We start from the raw sequence: 19,375 nt of genomic DNA, 5'->3' as shown, positions 1-19,375 counted from the left end.
ACTGCCTGGCGGAGTGGAGCCCACCCCAGACGCGGGGAAGGAGCCATTCTTCCCTGAGTGTGTGTGGTGTGGACATCGTGCTGAGACATTAGGCTAGATGCACGCATTTGTTTTCCGACTTTTAATCCTCAAGTCAGCCTGTGTTTTTCCTGCTTTACCTAAGTCTTAGAAGCACTACTATAAGCAATAGAACTTTGGCTTTCTCCTTAAGCAGTTTTAAATTACAAACTTAGTAAACTCTCTTCAATATTCTCTCGTTAGTTTGCTTTACTTACGTTATCAAAAGTTTAATGCACATCTCTGAGAGCTTGTCATGTAAATAGTCCCCCGTGCTTCACTGCATGTTGGCACCCGCTGTGCTGCTTTAGCTTTGCGGCGACCCAACGAGAGCCCGGTCTGTGCATACTTAACCCCGTTTCACAGACTGGGAGACAGAGGTTAAGAGACGGACCTGAATATGTTTCTTTAATGTGCTGTGAATGGATGTTTGCAGTCAAAGTTAAGTCAGCACTGCAAGTCACGTGGTCCCGTTTCCTCACTTAGGAGGAACCTGTGAAGGGTGTAAAGAGAAAAGTAATTTATGTACCTCGCACAGAAACCACTTGGTATGTGGATTCTGTTTATGTTCCATGTGCTTTCTCAATGAACTTGCATGACTGCCGCCTTCTTTGACACGTGATACACTGAAAATTAAACTCTAATAAGAGATTACATAAGGAAAAGATTCAGGAAAAAATTTCAAAAATCAAGAATATATTGCGATTTATAAGGTACAAAGTTGATACCGAGAAGGGAGTAATGGACTAAACTGGACTTTGAAAGACAAGGCAGGTAAATGAAATCACATATGCCAGACTTAAAGGTTGGAGACGTGGTGGCATGTTTGGGGACACAAACATTCAGCTCTCAGGTCAAATCGGCAAAAGGCTGACAGTTAATAAGCAGGGGCCAGATCATGAGCCATAGACCATGTGCATTTAAGTTGTGCAGATAAACAACACTGAAAACGCACCCTTACCCAGCAGACAGACAGCAGGTGGGTGGGTGGGTGGGCAGAGAGCTGGAAAGATGCACACACACATGTATGCACGTGCCATTTCTAATCTCAAATCAAAGATGCATTTCATTATGCGGTGCAAAATAAAATAAATAGTAACAATAGCATAAAAGTGGTAAGAAGCTAATACCGCACTGAAATTGACTTGGTGTAGGTTTATTATACCTTTTATCTTTGTTCAGGGCCTCACGTGTAATTTCTGGCTCATGCTTTGTTGTGAATTACTTTTTTCTTTATTAGTGTAGATGTATTAAAGTTGACTACAGAATAATTCCTTAAAGAGAAATAAACTGTTATGTGGTATTTTTGTTTACATTAACTATTTATATTTATTAAAGGAAAAGGACACAATGGGCAAATAAAATAGTTTCTTTACCGTAATTGTCCGGACTTCGCAGATAGGCACCTTCTCTGACTATTGTGAAGATACATTAACATCCCCACTTCGTTATTTCAGTATTTTAACGTGTACTTATTTAAAGTAGCAGAAGTGTTTTAAATAATAATACGATTACACTAGTAATATTGTAGAGTAAAATAACAGTACTAGGTATGTTCTCTCATTATTTCACTTTTCAAATATACTTTGTCTCACATGGATCCTTGTTTATTAAGAACATTTTCATGAAAGAAGAACTTTTATTCTATATTAGATAATGTTTTCACATAGAGAGCTTCAAGCATTATATATTTGCAGAGAAATGTAATGTGTATCAAATGCTTTCCTACATTTATTTGTAACATCATGTGGAAAATAAACTAAGTTCACTTTTGCATCTGGCTTTATTAATCTATAATTTGGTGTCTTTGTTAAAACTCTGAAACCTTACAAACTTCATGGCATTTTAGTGTTTTCTTAGAAAATAAGCATGCAGTATACGCTACCCTTCACACAGAACTCACCTTCTCAGACCTGAGGCACGCTGGCGGTCCCTGGTACTCGCTTGTTAATTTCTTGATGAATGGCTGAAAGGGCCAAGCAGTGCACCGGGTCCAGCATGTCTTCTAAAGACAGATGATCTCAAATAAATCCTCTTCCCAATCAGATTTTGATTTGTTGGGTGTTGAACCAGTTCTTTCTAAGGACAGTGTTTATAAGCCTTGTAATGAGACAGCCCTCGGAGACCTTACCTCTCTTTGCCTGTAATTTTGATGAATGAAGGTCTAATTCATAAAGGATATTGTGATTGAAAAGCACTTTTGCATGGCGTACACTTTAATTTAGATAAATGTGTGCCGCTGTGCCAGAGCCCCGGGAAGTCCACCGAGCTGCAGACTGATAACGCCCCGCCGGGGACAGGGGGTTCAGCGCGCCGGCGTGGATGCGTTTGCCACCGGTCTTCAAGGACACGTTTGCTTTCCTGCTCGGAAACGAGAGGGGGTAAAAGGAGAAGGCTAGCATGCCTTTTAGAGCTCGCCTTCACCTTCTATTCAGAGGTTTTAATTTTAGTGACACAAAAGTTCGGTAAAGCTTGTTTTTTAATGACGGAAGTCACACGTTGTTGTGACACAAGGCAACACTGGCTTTCCTCGGCTGACTCGTAGTAAGGGCCTTTACTGCGACTTCACATGAAGAACCAGGTTGTCCCCAGCCCGACCGCAGATCACTGAGAGTCTAGTGAGATGCGCTGGGACCCCCACGGGGTCCTCAGGCGAAGAAACGCCCAGAGGTTGCTCTGGCATCTCCGTGGTTCGCTTGTTCAGTGTTTGCCAGGGCTGTTCGCACCGGGCTGGGCCGTGCGCCGGGAACTGAGAGTGCAGAGGGCCGTCCCGGCCTCGGGGACCTCCAGGCCACGTGGACATAAGAGCCAACAATTGCAACACCGGGCGCTGCTGCCGCAGCAGGACTCAGGAGGCACGGGGGACGCGAGGAGGGAGAGAAGAGGATCCTGCCTGGCGGCCTGCGGCGCTCAGCGGGCCCTCGGCCGAGCTGTCGGGGCGTGGCCGTGTCCCTCAGCACGTGTCCGTCACTCCTCGAGGGGCCGCCTCCGAGTCAGCCCACTGAGGTCTTGGTGAACAGAAGTGGCTCTGAGTCGCTGGTGGAGAGAAGCGTGCAGGCCGCAGAGAGAGGGCCAACTCTGTCGCGCACGACGGGAAGCCTAGGGCAGCGAGGTGTGCGTGGAAGACAAGGCCGGGCCAGGCCGGCATCCCCAGGTGGGCCCTTGTGGGCGTCCTGTAGTGAGCTGGGGCGCATCGAGAGCCCCTCACTGCGACACTCCGGGGGCCCGGGCCCAGGCAGCAGGAGGCTCGGCGAGTAACGGCACGAGGACGCAGAACCAGGGCACGGCAGCCCCACACTGGGGTGGTTCATCGCGCTCATGACCGTCTTTAGGGACAGATCTGCCTCGCTAAAGGGGACGCGGCCGAGGTTTCTTGGCAAGTGCCGCTCCGTGAGGCCTCTGCTCTGATGCTACAGCCCGGGCGCAGGAAACGGGGACACCGTCCTCCAGGTGAAGCCCAGCGTTGAGTAACGCAAAGTAGAGGTGTTTTATGCACACGTGTGTGTGTATGTATGTTATGGTATTTTATATCATGTGTATATAGTGTGTATGATACACCATATAATGTGCATTATAATGGGCACATGTTACATACATGCATATCCACACACGGTCATGCCTCGCCACGCGTCCAATTCAGGCCTTACCATACCCGGTCCTCGTCGCAGTTTGGCGAGAAGAAGCGTCTCAGCACTCGGCGCTTGCTGGGACGTCTCCTACCTGTTCAACTCGTGAGCCGTGACTTCGCCCCGTGAGGGAAACCGACCCACCTGTTTTGGCACCGATCGTGAGTTCCGGAACAAATCAGTCACTAGCACCGAGGTCCCCCTGTACATGTACATATATGTGTGTGTGTATTTATATACATACAGCTTCATATATGTATCTTACATAAAGAACATACAACAGAAACGGTGCAACAGTGATGTCACCTGGCAGCCAGAGAGAGAGGACTGCAGTGTACATGTATGAACAGTGACAACCTCACCGCTCTAGTCAGTGGGGGCATAGACACCGTTAAGTGAACACATGTACTGTGTGGCTGTCGCATTCAAAGTAACTGAGCGAGTAACGCAGTGAGTCTGCAGCAGATTTTGCATTCAGCTTGAACATTGCTCTGCGGAAGCTGTTCCGGTCATTCAGAAGGCTGCGACTGTGGACAACTGGTGACCGGGAGCCTCATCACCACTCTGGGCCGCTCACACGTCACGTCTCGTGAAGAGCTCTCTAGTGAAACAGCACATCACCCGGATGACTCAGCCCCCTGCAGCCCAGACTTGGCACCCCGAGACTTCTGGCTTTTCCCAAACTAAAATCGCCTTTGAAAGGGAAGAGATTTCAGACCATTGATGAGATTCAGGAGAATACAACAGGGGCAGCTGATGGCGACTGGGAGAACAGTGTGAGGCCCCAAGGTGCCTCCTTTGAAGGGGACTGAGGCGTCACTGTCCTGTGTACAGTGTTTCTCATATCCTGTATCTTCTTTGATAAATATCTCTATTTCTCGTATTGCTATGGCTGGATACCTTTTGGACATACTGTATATTATATAAATTTTTTTGGCAGTTAAGGTAATTTTAGATTCATTGTTACCTGCCAAAGCAGGTGTTTGAATGTAAATATTGAAATACTTATTAAGCAGTTAAATCCATGAGAGTTTCAAGTATATTTGATTAGTCTATTAATGTTTGGTAAACTTTTGCTACATTTGCATTTTTCTGCCTTATTTTAATGCATTTGGATTTGGGCCTCTTGTACTATTTTAAGTAACAAAATCAGGACATCCCTTGAGAAAAAGCATTGCTTATTTCATTCATCGCTAAAGAAATAACTGTTGTCGAGCACATTTTACGTCTGCCTTGTTCCTCCCCCCTTCCTGAAGCCCCCCAGGAACAACCCTCCCCCCAGGTGTTCCCTGGTTTGCTCTCACTCACTTCCAAAACCGAGCCGTTCGGCTGGCCCTCTGAGTCATGCAAAGGCGTGACTGTGTAAGACCGTGGAGTTTCACGGTCAGCAACCCGAGTTTTTGGGGAGATGCAGACTTTTCGGTCCCGGGACATGGGCTACGGAGCCCTGCCTCCGCCACCAGCCGGGCCTGGGCCTCCAGACAGGCTTGTCGCTCGCGCAGCCCAGAACCGTGTGGGGGCTGTCGTGAGCGCCGACCCTCGCGGGGGGGCAGGACAGGCGCAGCGCCCTCACTGGCTGTGTTTCGGTTGTCGCCAGGCCCCGAGGACGACGTGGTGAAGGCGAAGAAGGCGTTCCGGAGTCAGGCGATCGTGACCCAGAACGCGGAGGCGGAGCTGATGCTGGAGGGGGACGACGACGCCGTGAGCCTGCTGCAGGAGAAGGAGGTGGACAACCTGGCAGGTGCGTGTGGGCCCGCCACGGAACGTGACGCGGTCTCCTGGCGAGGGGTGGGTGGGACCGTGCTCCGCCGTAGGAACGCTTTTGGTTCACTCGCCCTCATTTCCAGTGCTGGAGGGAGGGACGCGAGTGCCGTGTGCACACTTTCCTGGCAGTGGGTGAACCGCGCCTACTTTACGTGTGATCCGGGAGGAGTGTGTGCAGCGCAGGGCGGCCCCACCCCGCCGCCTGCGTCGCTGGGAGGGGCAGGATGCCAGGCCGAGGGACGCACACGGGACCCTGCTGTGGGCAGCTGGGAGGAGGCCCCTCAGCCCGGTGGCCTCGGACTTGCCGTTTCTCCCCTGTGGCCCCACTTCGGGCTGTGCCTCCTCCCGCCCTGCCTGTCTTCTCTGTCCCCATGCAGCTCATCCCCACCACCCGCAGACACCCCCGCCCGCCCCTCAGCACCCCGCAGGCGCAGGCCTAGGGGGAAGGTGGAGGGGCGTCTGCAGGCCCCGGGCAGGATGCGGGCGTCTGGCAAAGCTGGCCCCTAAGGCTTGTGAGACCGACTGCCTGAGAGTGGGCTGCTTCACGGAGGTGCACTACAGTGTCGTGCACAATTTCAGAGGGTTCTCGGACTCCTGGAATCATAGCCTAGATCTCAAGTTCAAGTGAAATCCTCCTACTTCGGAGGCTCGGAGAGTGGCTGAGGCTCGCCTCACTTCTGCACTTCAGCCTGTACGGTGAGTGCGCTGGGTGGCCGACACGCACCACCAAGGAGGGGACTTGCAGTCACCCTTCTGTCCCCGAAACGGCGCCCGTGCCCGGGAGCGTGCCGGACGCCGCCCGGCCGGCTTCCCCGAAAGCCCCCAGCAGTGTCTCCGCCACTCGGCAGCGTCCGCTTCCACCGGCGATGACGTCATCGGTCATCCTTAACGCTCCCTCTTCTCGAGAATGCTTGGTGAGGTCATTCTCCTCCCGTTTCCTGGATGAGCCCATGTTATTAGCATTTCTTTATCACGAAAACTATTTTTTCTGTTTAAAAGTAACCTTAAATCTACGAACAGATGCTCGCCTCGAATTCCTAAGGAAGCGTTCGCGCTTTGGTGTCGGTGGCTCCGTGGTTTGCTTTGCCAGCTCGCAGACGTTGGTTGTCTGAGGCCGCGGGGAAACGAAGGCAGGCGCGGTCCTTTCGCTCCTGCTGCCCGCAGGCCTGTTCCCCGTCCTCGGTCTCAGCCCGGACCCTGCCGGACGAGAGAGAGTTCACAGGCACGATTCCTGACCTCTCTAGGTCGCGGGTTGCCTTTCTTCACGCACGTCTGCAGACGGGCGTGTGCGGCGGTTCTGGGGCAGTGTGGACCCCCTGGTCCCTCGCCCCCACTGCAGGCAGCGAACCGGCTCCTGGAAGCTCGGCCGGCACCCTGAAGTGTCTCGTGGCGGGGCCTGCACAGTGACCCTGGAGGCGGAATCCAGTGACGACTGAGCACTCCTTCACGGCGCTCATTTAGCGGTAGCTGGAGTGACTCCTAGTGTCAACCTGTGCTTATAAACAACATTCCCAAAATGACGTTCAGGTAACACAACTAGAGAGCAATGAAAGTATGCTGGAAATGGACTACCTAAAAAACCGAGTCCTGACCAGCCCAGTCCCCTCGTGCCTCTGTCAGCCCCAGCCCCCTGGTCTCCGAGCAGCGTGGGGTGCACTCAGTGGCACCGGGCCCTCACGCACACTCTCTCTTTCTTGTCTGAGGAACCTCACAAACCGCCCTAAAACCCTGGTCCCCTCCCTGGTCCTGGTGTTGGTTCGTAAAACAGCGGTCTGCAGGGGTGACCCTGGACTGGGAAGGCGGCACCGGGGAGGGGTGGGCGTCCGAGGATGGAGGGGAGGGTCACGGGGGCGGCCTGCAGGGACGGAGCCGCGGTGCTCACGTCCGCTCTGTGAACGCGGGGACCCCGTGGCGCCGCGGAAAAGCCTCGTGTGGAGGTGAGTCCCAGAGCAGTGTTCCTAGGGTTGAAGAGTCCGCCGTGCGTGGGGGTTCGGAACACGCAAGTATGTGGCTGCCTGCGTCATGGCTCTGGCAGACTCCCACGCAGACCGTTCCTTCCCGCGTCTCCGAATGGCGGTGCGTCTGGCGGTGCGTCCCTACCTGTGGCTCGGTGTTGCAGACAGCCTGGTGGTGCTGAGCTGCGCGAAGGGGGCTCCGCGCCCCTCGCAGGGGTGCACGTCCGGACGAACAGCCAGGAGACCCTAGAGCGGGGTCCACACACCGTGTCGCCTGGTACTTGGTGTCTGGGTGTACGCAGGTAAAATAACCAGTGCCTGTTTTCCATCCTCAGGATGGAAATTACAGGTTTGTCTTCTCGTGGACTTAATGGTTTGGCTTGTGTGTTATTGAGATAGGAAATACACCTTCCCAAACCGGGAGGTAACTGTTGTTTTCAGACCTTAGACTTGACATGCGTGAACACACCGTTTCCACGACAGCGGTGGCGAGTCTGGGCCTGCTGGTCAGCGCGAGGCCCCTTCTGGTGACAGCTGCACATGGCCTTCGGGAGAGGAGACGGGCCGGGCCAGTCAGGACAGAAAGTGGGGGGACCACCAGCTTAGTTAAGATTGACCCTGGTTTTTTGGTGTAAAACGTAGAGTCCACTCCGATAGCGGGGAGAAGGGAAAGAACAAGGGCCAGCATGCCTGCGGGAGCCCGGCGGCCCCCCTCTCTCACCAGACACGGGTATCAGGTTGATGTCCCGAGGGCAGGGGGGTGGGGGGCCGGGTTGTGGAGGCCAGGAGAGGTTAAGTGTACGGCTTGGACCAAAATACACCAAATAGTGTGTTTAAATGTCTACCTGTCTATGCCTCAAGAACCTTCTAAAATGAGGTAGAGCCACGGTCCTCAGTGTCTGCCCGCCTTCGCACTGGCTGTGTGACACTGCACTCGGGACGCCGTGAATGTGCGTGACCATCCGTGTCAGCTGCGGGTGCGGCTTCCCCAACACCGCCGGTGAGCTGGAGGGGCTGGTAGTGTGTCGTAGCACGGTTTCGCTTCAGTAGCCGCCCTCTCACGTTTTCTCCATTTTCTTCGGGGTTTTCTCATTTTAATGGAGATATTTAATATTAATATTTAATATTCCACAGTGTTTTAAAGATGTGAATGTCATATAATTTTCTGTTTCGCTTTTAGTTCCCTTTCTTCCCAAGCTGTTCATCTCAACAGGCAAGTTAAACGTGTGGTTAGGAATTGCTGGACTGATTGTGTATCGTTGCAAGTGGCTAACATCATATCGTAACAGTGTGACAATCAATTAAGTGATTGTAATATTGGTAACACCTAACTTAGTTTATTGTAACTGCTTTTTTAGTTTATACTAATTCAGCAAAGTGATTTAGGACCTAAGTTTCCTTAACTAACTAAAATTTTTACTTACTATGCTTATTACTCAAAACATTGAACTTAATCAGTGTATGTCACATGATTTTAATCTAAAATCTATTTTAATTTGATTAGAACTTAAATCAGTTCTGTAAATTATTTGAAGATGTTTTTGTTTATATATGTAAGCTGTTATTGCCAACCATCCACAGATCTATTTCATGTTAAATAACTTAAAAGGCTTTTTACAGGCCTGCGTCAAGGTCCACACTTCCTTTTCTGCGTAAAACGTTTCTCACACTTCTCGGCTCTGCAGTCACTCTTCTCCCACCGTGTCTTGGGCTCCGCTCGATCGGAAGAGCTGTTTCAGGCACTTTCTGCCGGAGTCGCTGGCCTGTCTTCTCACCTCATAGTGTTTCTTTGGTAACAACTTTATTGAGATATAATTCATACACCATACAGTTGACCCCGTAAAGTGCACAACTCGGTAATTTTTAGTATAATCACAGTTATGCAGCAATCACCCTACTTTTAGAACATTTCACGGCCCCAGAAAGAAGCCTTACACTTTTCGGCCACTCCCCTCGATATCCCCACCCCCCATCCCGAGGCCCGGGAGGACCACTCCCGTGCGTGTGTCTCCGTGGGCTGGCCTGTCGGCGCCTTTCGCACACATGGAGGCGGAATGCACAGTCTTTTGTGACTGGCCGCTCTCCTCAGCACGGTGTCCCCACGGTCCGTCCACACTGCAGCGTGCGTCCCAGCGACAGCGCCGGGGTGTCCACTCACGCGGGCACCCCGCTCTGTGCCTCTCCGGTCACCGCGTGATGGGCGTCCGGGCTGCTTGCACCGCTCGGTGACGGCGGTTGACGCTGCCGTGAACGCTCCGGTACGGCCTTTTGTGTGAGCGTGTGCTTCCGTTTGTCAAGTGCAGGGCTAGGCGGGGCCCAGCAGCGACTCTGTGCGCTTACCTGGTGCCCTGCCAGGCCGTGTGCCGAGGCGGCCGCGTCGTTCACGTCGGCCTGGCGGGGTGCGAGGGCCCGGTTCTTCCCACCCTCCACGGTGCGGGTTCGCTTTTTATTGTAGCCGTTCCAGGAATTGTAACGATACCATTCTCAAGGCGCTTGAGAGCTCTGTGGATGCTTTTCTGCGTGTGTTCTCTCCCCCTTCCGACTGTAAGTTCCTCAAGGGCGGCGACCCTGTCTGACCTACCCTTGAACCATGGAGACGCCTCCCAACACAGTTACGTGCCCTTAGGAGGTTTTCACTGACCAGGTTCATGGAGGCAGAGTAAACTGGAGAGCCGCGGTGATCGCCTAGTAATGTATTCCGAAACCAGAAGACGAATCCGAACTTATCTAGAGCTTGAATCACCAGGTCGTCGGCTCACGCCAGTTGAAACGTGAATGGCTGCCCGTCACCTGCCTCGTGCGGGGAGGGCTCCGGCAGTGGGGCGGGCTTTGCTTCTTCCTGGCCCCCCCCCCCCTCACGACTATGGCCCTCCACCCGGCGTCCCCAAGCCAGGGTGCCGCTGCGACTCCCTCGCAGACTCGTTCCCCCACCACGTGGGAAAGACACTCCCTGTAACACTGTAACTGGCGGACCTTAGTGCTTTTTAAAGGACGGCTGGGGGGGGGGGGGCTGCCAGCACGGGGAGGAAGTGCTGGAATGGGAGAGTCGGGGTTTTCCGTCGGTGGTCTCATCGACCGCTCCTTCCTCTCTCTCCCTCTGCCTCGGGCCCCCCAGAACGACGCCCTTTCCTGACCATCCCGGTCAGGCTGCCTGGAGTTCCTTTGACAGTGGCCATTCCTGCCTCCCGAACCTCACTCAAGCACACTCACGGACCCACCCACTCGCCCATTCACGGTGTGGGCTCCGGAACTCAGAGACCAATGGGGGAACAGTCACCCGGAGAGCGAGCCCAGCCACCTCCCCCGCGCTCTCAGTGCGCCGTGCCGTGCCGCTGGCGGTCCCGGTGCTGGGTGCCTCTGCCCTGAGGACGACAGCAGACAGTGCGTGTGACCAGGCAGCTGGCTCGGGCCTTCCCGTGGTCTCACTCAGAGTGTCTGGGTCCCCAGGGCACAGTTGTACTAGGTAAACTCAGTGTTACCAGGAAGCTGAGCTAAAGAAGCAGGATGAAGCAGAACACAGAGTATACAAGAAAAAGGAAACACTCAAGGTTCTAGAAAAATGATAAAATTGCAGGAACCACAGAATGCTAAAAGCTAAGAGTGTTTCAGAGAAATTTGCTGTTTAAAAAAATGCGGGCCCAACGCAGGGGAAGATTTCATCACACCGCTTGAACGGGAATGAGCACCGGCCCCTGGGCAGGAGCACACCCGCCTGCTCGCTCCCCGCTCCGTGCGCGGCGGCCTGCCACCGCTGACGGCGGCGCTTCCCCTGCACAGCGGTGCGCTTAAAGGGCTGCTCCATGTTTACGCTCCCTTAGTGCTGGCTACAGAGCCTAACGAGAATTGGATTCACCTGAGATTTGTAGTTGGGGAAAGATGTCTTTTAAACATTCTGGATTCTCTAAAACGCATTTTGCCCAGGATTTTCCCCTTAATTTTTAAACCCATGTGTATTTCAAGGCAAATTTAATCCATATGTCCCTGACTCACTCACACTTAACTCATCAAAATGTTGTTTAATAAAAGCTATTTGATGTTGAAAAAGCCTTATGAGTCTTTATAACTCTTTTTTCTCTCTCTTTGAATTAGGAAGTTGCTTTGCCAGTCATAAATAGTATACCCAAAGGGTTCGTGTGCAGCTTCAAACACAGAATCCACAGAGCTCTCAGAGACAGCATTGAGCGCATGCCTATTCCTCAAAAAGCTAAAGTTTTTAAATTTCTAACTTAATTTTTTAATTCAGTCTGAGTTATAAAAGTAAATAAAAGCTTCACCTTGAGTAATCTAGTATTTTTAGCCTGTGTCCATTATTTTTATAATATGTACAAGGCTGTTTCAGAGTCTGCAAATATTTTACTGTGTCCATTTCTCTCTATTTCCAAAAGTGGATTACTCCTTTAACCAGGGATCCTGCAGTCCACGGAACACACTTTAAAGTGCTCTTGCCTCTACGAGCAGCCTGCTGACCAAACTCTGTAAATTTAAAATATAAAAGGAGAACATCATTCAACTACGTTTATTAGACGTCAGCCGTGATTCAAGTTATATATGACAGTCTTACTTTGTCTAAGAAAGAAGACAGCCTTTGTTTCGCTGTGTCTCACAAACCACAAAGATGAGGTCTGTTCTTTCCAATACAGTGTTCTAGTCGAAATTTATTTTTATATTTCACTTTTGTCTCTATGTGGAAAATTTCCCACAAAGCTCTTCCTCTACCGATTTATTGTTATACTTACTACCAACGTGAAAAGCAGGGGCAATAAGCCACTCAGTTAACTTACCGAGAGACCACATCTCTTCTGTGTGGGGGCACCAAACTCCCATGCGCCGTGGTTTGTAAAAAGTGTGTGAATGCGGACACTGATCACATACTGACAATGGACGGGTCCTGTCGTTTGTCACACGGGGAGGAAGCGAAGGCACAACAACGATCCTTTGTCCTGCCCCCAGACTGGGGACGTCGGCGCAGCCAGTCTGGGGGAGATGAGGCGTTCCTCCACAAAGCCGCCCCGCCTGGCCGCCTGGCCCGGGGCCTCCCTGAGGGGCCAGGGCACTGACGCAAACACCAGGGCGCCGGGCCTGACTCTCCGTGCACGGCGTGGAGAAGTGCCGGACCACGGGACAGAGAAGTCTTCCCGAGTTTGGAAGGTACACGTTCACTTGCTTACCTTGTTTCCGTGGCTCGGGGCTACAGGGCCGGAGCAGTCGCCTGCAGAAGAAGGTGCCTCAGCAAACAGCCTGCGTCGGGGACAAGTGCGCACATGGCGGTCAGCGCACGCGTCGTCCTCCCTGTGGGACCCGCTCCGCCGGTCTGCGTGGTCGGCCCAGCGAGTGTGAGTCCAGGGCTTCCCCGGCAGCAGGTGGGAAGGCAGGCCGGGGTTGCTGTCTGTGTGCTCTGTTAAATACCTGTTTCCAGGTCGACTGTTTCGGCAGTTTTTATTGATCAGAAGATGACTGGTCACAGTTCTTTATTGTCTTTAATTCAAAAGCTCTGTTAGGTTCCCCCTGACTTTCGGTCACTGACAGATAAGACAGCTAGGTGCGGTTGCAGTGCGTATGCTTCGACTCGGGTACAAACCAGGAATGTTGGGAGCGGGGTGTCACACACAGCTCCCTAAGACAGTAAATCCCGCGTCTAAGCTCAGGCGTGAGAAGGAGCCTCTCCTGGCTGGCGGCCGGAGTCCCGGGGAAAATGGGGTCGGTGAGCCCTAGACAGGGGCTGTGGGTGGGCCCTGGAAGCTGGGAGACTTAATTTACATCCGTCGGGGGAACACAGGGCTGCCGGCGGCACGGCTCCGTGCCTCCGGGCATCGCCCCGTCTGCAGGCCTGGACGCCGAGTGCAGACGCCAGGGCGGCTTTACCGTGACCACACAGAGGTGCTTTCGTTTTCTTCCGTCGGTGTTCCTTTTTGTTTAACTCCAAGTCGCAGCCCAACAAATTAACTATGTGGGTTGCTACCAGCATTATTCTTAAGTGAAATAAAAACACAATAGTTCCATAGAGAAAAAAGTGATTGCACGTAGTAAGTGTAAGAGCTGGGAGCACCTGTTGGGTCCTTGCTCTCTGCTGTCAGAGCCCAGCTTGACTCAGGTCGCGTGTGGTCGTCCCGGCAACACAGATGTGCACACCACGTGCATTAGGTGCACCGCAGTGGGCGTGTGGAGTGGAGAGACACGGGGCTGAAGCGCCTGCCTCCCAGGGGGCCGTGGGGCCCAGAGGAAGGATGGGTCGCGGGGGAGGGGTGGCCTGGGTGCACGAAGGAAAGCATGGGAGCTTAAAGCAGGCCCTCGAGTGTGCTTGTGGGACGCCGCTTCTAGGTCTTCCCGGAGTCCACACGGCGCCCAAGGGCCCATTTTACCCACACCCAACCACAGCAAAGGAAACCAGCAGCAGAGCGAAAAGACTGCCCACTCGATGAGAGAACATGCTCACCAGTACAGCTGTAAGGGCTTAATGTCCAGAACTTACAAGAAACTTATGAAACTCAACACCGAAGAAACAATCCAATTAAGAAATGGGCAAAAACCCTGAATAGGCGTTTCTCCGAGGAGGACATACAGATGGCCAATAGACATATGAAAGGATGCTCAGTGTCACTTATTATCGGAGAGATGCAAATTAAAGCCACGACGAGCTATCAGCTCACACCTGTCAGAGCAGCTGTCATCAGCAACATCAATAAATCGGCAAACGAGTGCTGGCGAGGACGTGGAGAAGAGGGGACCCTCGTGCCCTGTGGGAGGGAATGCAGACGGGTGCAGCCCCTGTGGAGAGCAGCGTGGAGACACCTCAAAGAATTAAAAATGGATCTGCCTTTTGACCCAGCAATTCCACTCCTGGAAATATATCCCAAGAAATCCAAAACGGTAATTTGAAAGAACATGTGCACCCCTGTGTTTGCTACAACATTGTTTACAACATTCAAGATTTGGAGGCAGCCCCAGTGTCCATCAGTGAGTGAGTGGGTGAAAAGAGCTGTGGGACATTCACAAACAGAATACCACTTGGGTGTAAGAAGAAGGAAATCTCACCTTTGGAGACAGCATGGATGAAGGTGGAAGGTGCTACGGCGCCAAGGGAAAATAAGCCAGTAGGGAAAGACAGGCACCACGTGAGTTCACTCGTGTGTGGAGTCTGCTGAACAAAGTAAACGAAGTGCAGACAGACGCACGGGTTCAGAGAGCGGACTGGCCGCTGTCAGAGGGGAGGGTTTGAGGGCTGGGTGACAGGGCCAGAGGGGTTAAGGGAAGGAAACAGAGACAGATTCCTGGACACAGACAGATCTCCAGAGGCGCCAGGGGTCGGAGGAGGTGAACGGTGACGGAAGGAGACTTGACTTGGGGTGTTGAGCGCACAGTACAATAGATGAGAATCTAATGCCTAAAACCTGCATAATTTTATTAACCAATGTCACCCCAATAAATTCAATTTAAAAAATAAAGAGTCGTTGGAAAGAGTGGAAAAGACCATGTATTTTTTAAAAATCACTCAGGTGACTGTAGCTCGGTTTTAGGATGCCACGCCTCGAGGGGAGGCTGCCGTTGCCCAGGCCCGCGGCAGGGCGAGTGTCCTGCACTGGCCGTGAGAGGGACACCCGGGGGGACGGGGTTACAGGCCACCCAGTCGAGGGGTTGGGCAAGTGGGGAAACAAGTGAGCGCTGAAGGAGGGGGTGAAGACACCGTGAGGGGTGCAGACTGGTCCGCTGGGCCTCCGACATCTCCCCACGGGCAGCACAGCTTGGGAAGGCCAGAGCCGCGCGGGCCTGGAGTTCAGGAGGAAAGGCCCTGGGTCGCCCCAGGAAAGGCAGGCAAATGAAGAGGGCCCTGGTGGGCCACGGTCGGCTCCTCCGTGGAACGAGGCCGAAATGAAGGCGACCAAAGGGGAGCCCCGCAAGGGTCCCGCAAAGGGGGACCAGAGAGAGGGTGCGCCCGGGAAGTCGGGGGTCGGCGCTTCTGCGCTTTGCAGACCCACGTTCCCTGGGAGCACAGACTGTGTGCTGTGTCGACGAGGGAGAGTGGGCTTCAGCGCACGTGGGGGGTCCTGGGTTTAAAACGTCGCCCGGTTGTCTGTTCATGGATGGATGGACGCCCTGACACAGCGGCTGACCTTCTCATAGGAGGGCGAGGGTCCTGTGATGAGAGAGGAAGCGAGAGACAGAAGCTGCTGTGGACCCGCTGAGCCAGAAGGGGACGGACGGGACCGGGGAGTGGCCCCAGGCCGGGGGCCCCGGGGGCCGAGTCCCAGGCAGACAGAGCGGCTGGCTCGAGCAGGAGGAGAGACGCGTTTTCTGAGACTGGGGAGGATGTACAAACACAGAGGCAGAGAAATACTTAGACGTAGGAAGGCATCGAGGTAAATGACAAAATTTCATTTTCCCCCAAAATATGAACACCGCGTTGATCACGCAGTCGGGACGGGCAGACACTTAGGGTGTCCCTAGGAAGGGGCCGCAGGCTGATCCGTCTTCTCAGAGAGGCGCGTGGCCCGGAAAGGCCGCGCACTGCCCTTCCCACTGCAGCACCTGAGCCGGCGGGGCCTGCCCCCTCCGGCGTCCGGGGGCCGAGTGTTTTCCGCCCGTCTCACTGCTCCGTCTGTGCCGGTCCCCGGCCGTTCCTCGTCCTCCTGTTCAGGCTCTGTCCCGGGCTCAGCGCGCCCTGCGCCCTCACGGCCATGGCTCAAATCCTGCCCGCTCACAGCTCCCCCCCCCCGGGCACCTCCACCTGGTCCCGTCCCTGCGGCACTCCACCCCAGAACGCTGGGCGCCGTCTCCGGGCTGCGCGTGTCTGCGGTGTTCCACTGCCCCTCCCCCGTCGGGGGCAGCGGACCTGACGGGGGTGCGCGGACTCCGGGCCCCACTCCCCAGGCTGGAGGCCGGGCCTTGTGTCCTTGCCGTCGAGACGGCAGCGGTGCTTATCTCGCTGTGTCCGCGCTCAGCTAACCTCGTCCCCCCGCCCCAGTCGCCCCGGGTGTCTCCCGTGTGCCCTGGAGAGCAGTGTGTGTGGGCGACGCCCAGGCCTCACAGGTCACTGCGTCCTGCCTCAGTGCTGGAAGCAGTGGGTGTCCCCCGCGGACTGCGAGAACGCGGCGGGGTTGACTGTGTCCGAGTGCCTAGTTCACGGAGAGGGAGCAGCTGGCGTGTTGGGTCGAGTGTGGCAGTTACCGAGTCACATCATTTGAAAGGAGACAGTGGGCATGGGATCCAGCTAGAAGAACCAGTAACACTGTCACTGTCATTGGCTTGCAGCGCGTTTTCAAGTTATGCTTTCTCTGAAGTGCACTGTCGTTCATATTTTAAAGAACAGTTTGAAATCAACCTCAGAGAAAGGTAAAGCACGCCTTCTGCTATTTTACGTGACCTCCTCCCTGTGACATGCCCGTGGAGCAAAGGTGTGTGTGGAGTTTATACTCAGTCCCGTAAACCCAGACCCGCGCCATGTGACAGGTACGGCACGAGGCGAGGGCGGCGCCTCTGTCTTCAGGCGCCGGCAGGGCTGCGGCCGAGACGTGCCCAGGAAGGACCCGCGTCCCACCGAGGGCCGCGAGGACGCCGTCCCCGGACCCGCAGCCCCCCCGCAGCACGGCGGGCTCAGGCACTGATCGAGTCTAGCAGGAATTGACTCTTCTCCGTCATTAAACGATATCCTGGTGCCGTAAAAGAGTCAGTGCTCTTCCAGAAAGTGAAGGATGTATTCCGTATGTTGAGCGGCATGGGACATAATGAGAAACACAGATGACAGGCCGGCTCACCTATGGAATCCAAAGGCAAGGCAAATGACCACAGTGAACATTAAAGCTACCCCCTTTTTTTTAGTATGTTTTTCTTCTATAAAGTAATTCCAGGGGTATTTTACTTAGAGTGCACATGCTTTGTAAGCTTTTTCCTTGACAAAAATAATGCATTGTCTTTGTGGAACACGTGCTACTTTTTGTTGGTTTGTCTGTTCTGCAAATCAATTGAAAATCATAAACGGTAGGTTAAAGTTAGAGCCTGCCAGACTGTCTCTCTCAGTACCTTTCAAAATTACCTATTATAAGCACTCAATAGGGTGTTTTAGACGTCAGTGCGAAGAAGACGTCCCGCCCTGACTGGCAGAGACTGTGAAAATGCCGCCTTCGGTGGCCCCCGGCGGAAGGCCACGCGCTCCGTGTCTGCCTCCCACCGTCCTGGGGCCAGCTCCCCCGCGGGCGGGCCTGCCGGGCCTGCAGAGGCGGGGCATGCCGCTCGAGCCCCCGGCTCCCCTCGCACGGGAACAGGCCGTGGGAGCGGTGCGCTCCGGGAGGGGTGGCTCCTGCTGCTCACCTCGGTCCCAGGGCAGGTGCTGTTCAGGAGTCGCGCACGGCCCGCTGGGCAGCCCGGTCGGAGGGAGCGCCGACCCCACAGCCAGGGTGCAGCTTGGTCCCACGGTGGGCGCACGCAGGAACCAGCCGTGACGCATCGGGAAGCAGAGCAAATCAGGGTTCCTCACACGCTCTCCCTCTGAAGTCAATACGTTTTAAAAAATTCCTATCTTTTATTGTCCAGTTACAGCTGTCTCTGTCTACCCCCCCCATTGCTCTCCCCTGCTCTGTCCAAACCCCAGCTCCCAAAGACAACCCCCATTGTCCTTGTCAAAAAGGAAGTCACCAAAGGGGACCAGAAGCCATTTCTTAAGCACAGTGAGTTGTGTAGTGTAAAATTTGGGTTTCTAGGGTGTTTATAATCATTCCAGGGGTGTGTGTGTGTGTGTGTGTGTGTGTGAGTCAGGGATGGAGGGAATAATACTGAAGAGGGTTAAGTTCATGACTTTTGGGGTATGTATCCCTATTACCGTGTTTTCAGGATGACAAGACACACCGAGGTTTTAGAGGAGGAAAACAGGAAAAAAAATTTTGAAGCAAAAAATGTAAAATATTCAATAACATAAATAACACAGCACTTCACCAGTGTACATGTAAGCAGAACTCAGCAGCAGCGTGAACCACCGTCATTCCTCCCGCATTGGGGGCAGTGCCTCTTACAGTTCGAAAGATACGGTAGTTGCTCAGGTGGTAATTCTGAGACTTAAACAAGATCGTCCTGTAACCATTTCGAGCGAGAAAAGGCTTTGCAAACCCAGAGGACCGTCGGTCGCTCTAGTGTATTCGGACAGCGCCGGCACAGAAGAACGCGACGCCGCCGTCTGGAGACTGTGCCGCTGCGCTCGCCTCCTCCCGGAAGCCCTGTGAGCGCAGGGAGCCCCGGGGCCCGCCCTGCCCCGGCCTCCCTCTCGGGCCCCCCTCCGCCCAGTGGAGCCTCCCTGGGGGTCCCCAGCGGAGCTCCGCCCCTCCCGTGCAGCGGCTGGCTCTCAGTCACTCTCAGGTTCCCGCGCGTGTTCTTCCAGGTCCACGGGGAAAGCCAGGTGCGCCCGAGGCGGTGATGCGCATGTCAGGCGTGGCCAGTCGCTTGGGCCGAGAGTCATTTCCCTACAAGTTGTATTGCGTTATAGAGATAATTGTAAAAATTTGTATAGTTTTGCCTTAACATTTTTTGGAATGATATTCTTTTGCTCTAAAAGTAAAGGATTCCCACTGTCATTTCTTTTAAATAATGTCAGAATTTTAAATTTAGTAATTGTACAAAGATTAGTCCATGTTTATACCCTAAAATAATAGTATTTCACATGTTCCAAAAGCAAATTGAACATGTGGCTTCAGAGTAATTGAGGTCGGACAGAATCCATAGAGCTAATAAACTTTTATTAATATTCAACTAAGTTTAGAAAGTATTCAGGCGATTCTAGAACACGCTGCCATTTCCCGTGTACGGTATTTTTGCCAGTCTGAAGGCACCAACTACTTACAACGATGCCAGTTTTAATTAACTTCCACTCTTTGTCCCCGTATACTGTACATTCTTTTTTGTTCATTGTATGGCAATTTGTAAATCTAATTTTGAAAGTCTAATTGCCACAAATTGCCTTCTGATCGCCAGAATGCTTTGGATCCCATCCCA

At 53.4% G+C, this 19,375-nt stretch overlaps 1 protein-coding gene across 6 annotated transcripts in view; it reads left to right on the top strand.

Moving 5' to 3' along the window:
• Positions 1–19,375, top strand: part of NBEA (neurobeachin) — a 449,525-nt gene that overhangs the window by 282,542 nt on the left and 147,608 nt on the right. For all 6 annotated transcript variants that reach the window (XM_036011183.1, XM_028526291.2, XM_036011184.1 and 3 more), the window contains one exon: positions 5,281–5,424. In XM_036011183.1, the coding sequence (XP_035867076.1) occupies positions 5,281–5,424 (144 nt within the window). The remainder of the gene's footprint in view (positions 1–5,280; positions 5,425–19,375) is intronic.

The sequence above is a fragment of the Phyllostomus discolor genome, chromosome 11 (assembly GCF_004126475.2).
Source record: "Phyllostomus discolor isolate MPI-MPIP mPhyDis1 chromosome 11, mPhyDis1.pri.v3, whole genome shotgun sequence".
In the NCBI taxonomy this organism is placed as follows: Eukaryota; Metazoa; Chordata; class Mammalia; order Chiroptera; family Phyllostomidae; genus Phyllostomus; species Phyllostomus discolor.
The sequence above is the reverse complement of the archived record's forward strand: the minus strand, read 5'-3'. Positions and strand labels throughout refer to the sequence as shown.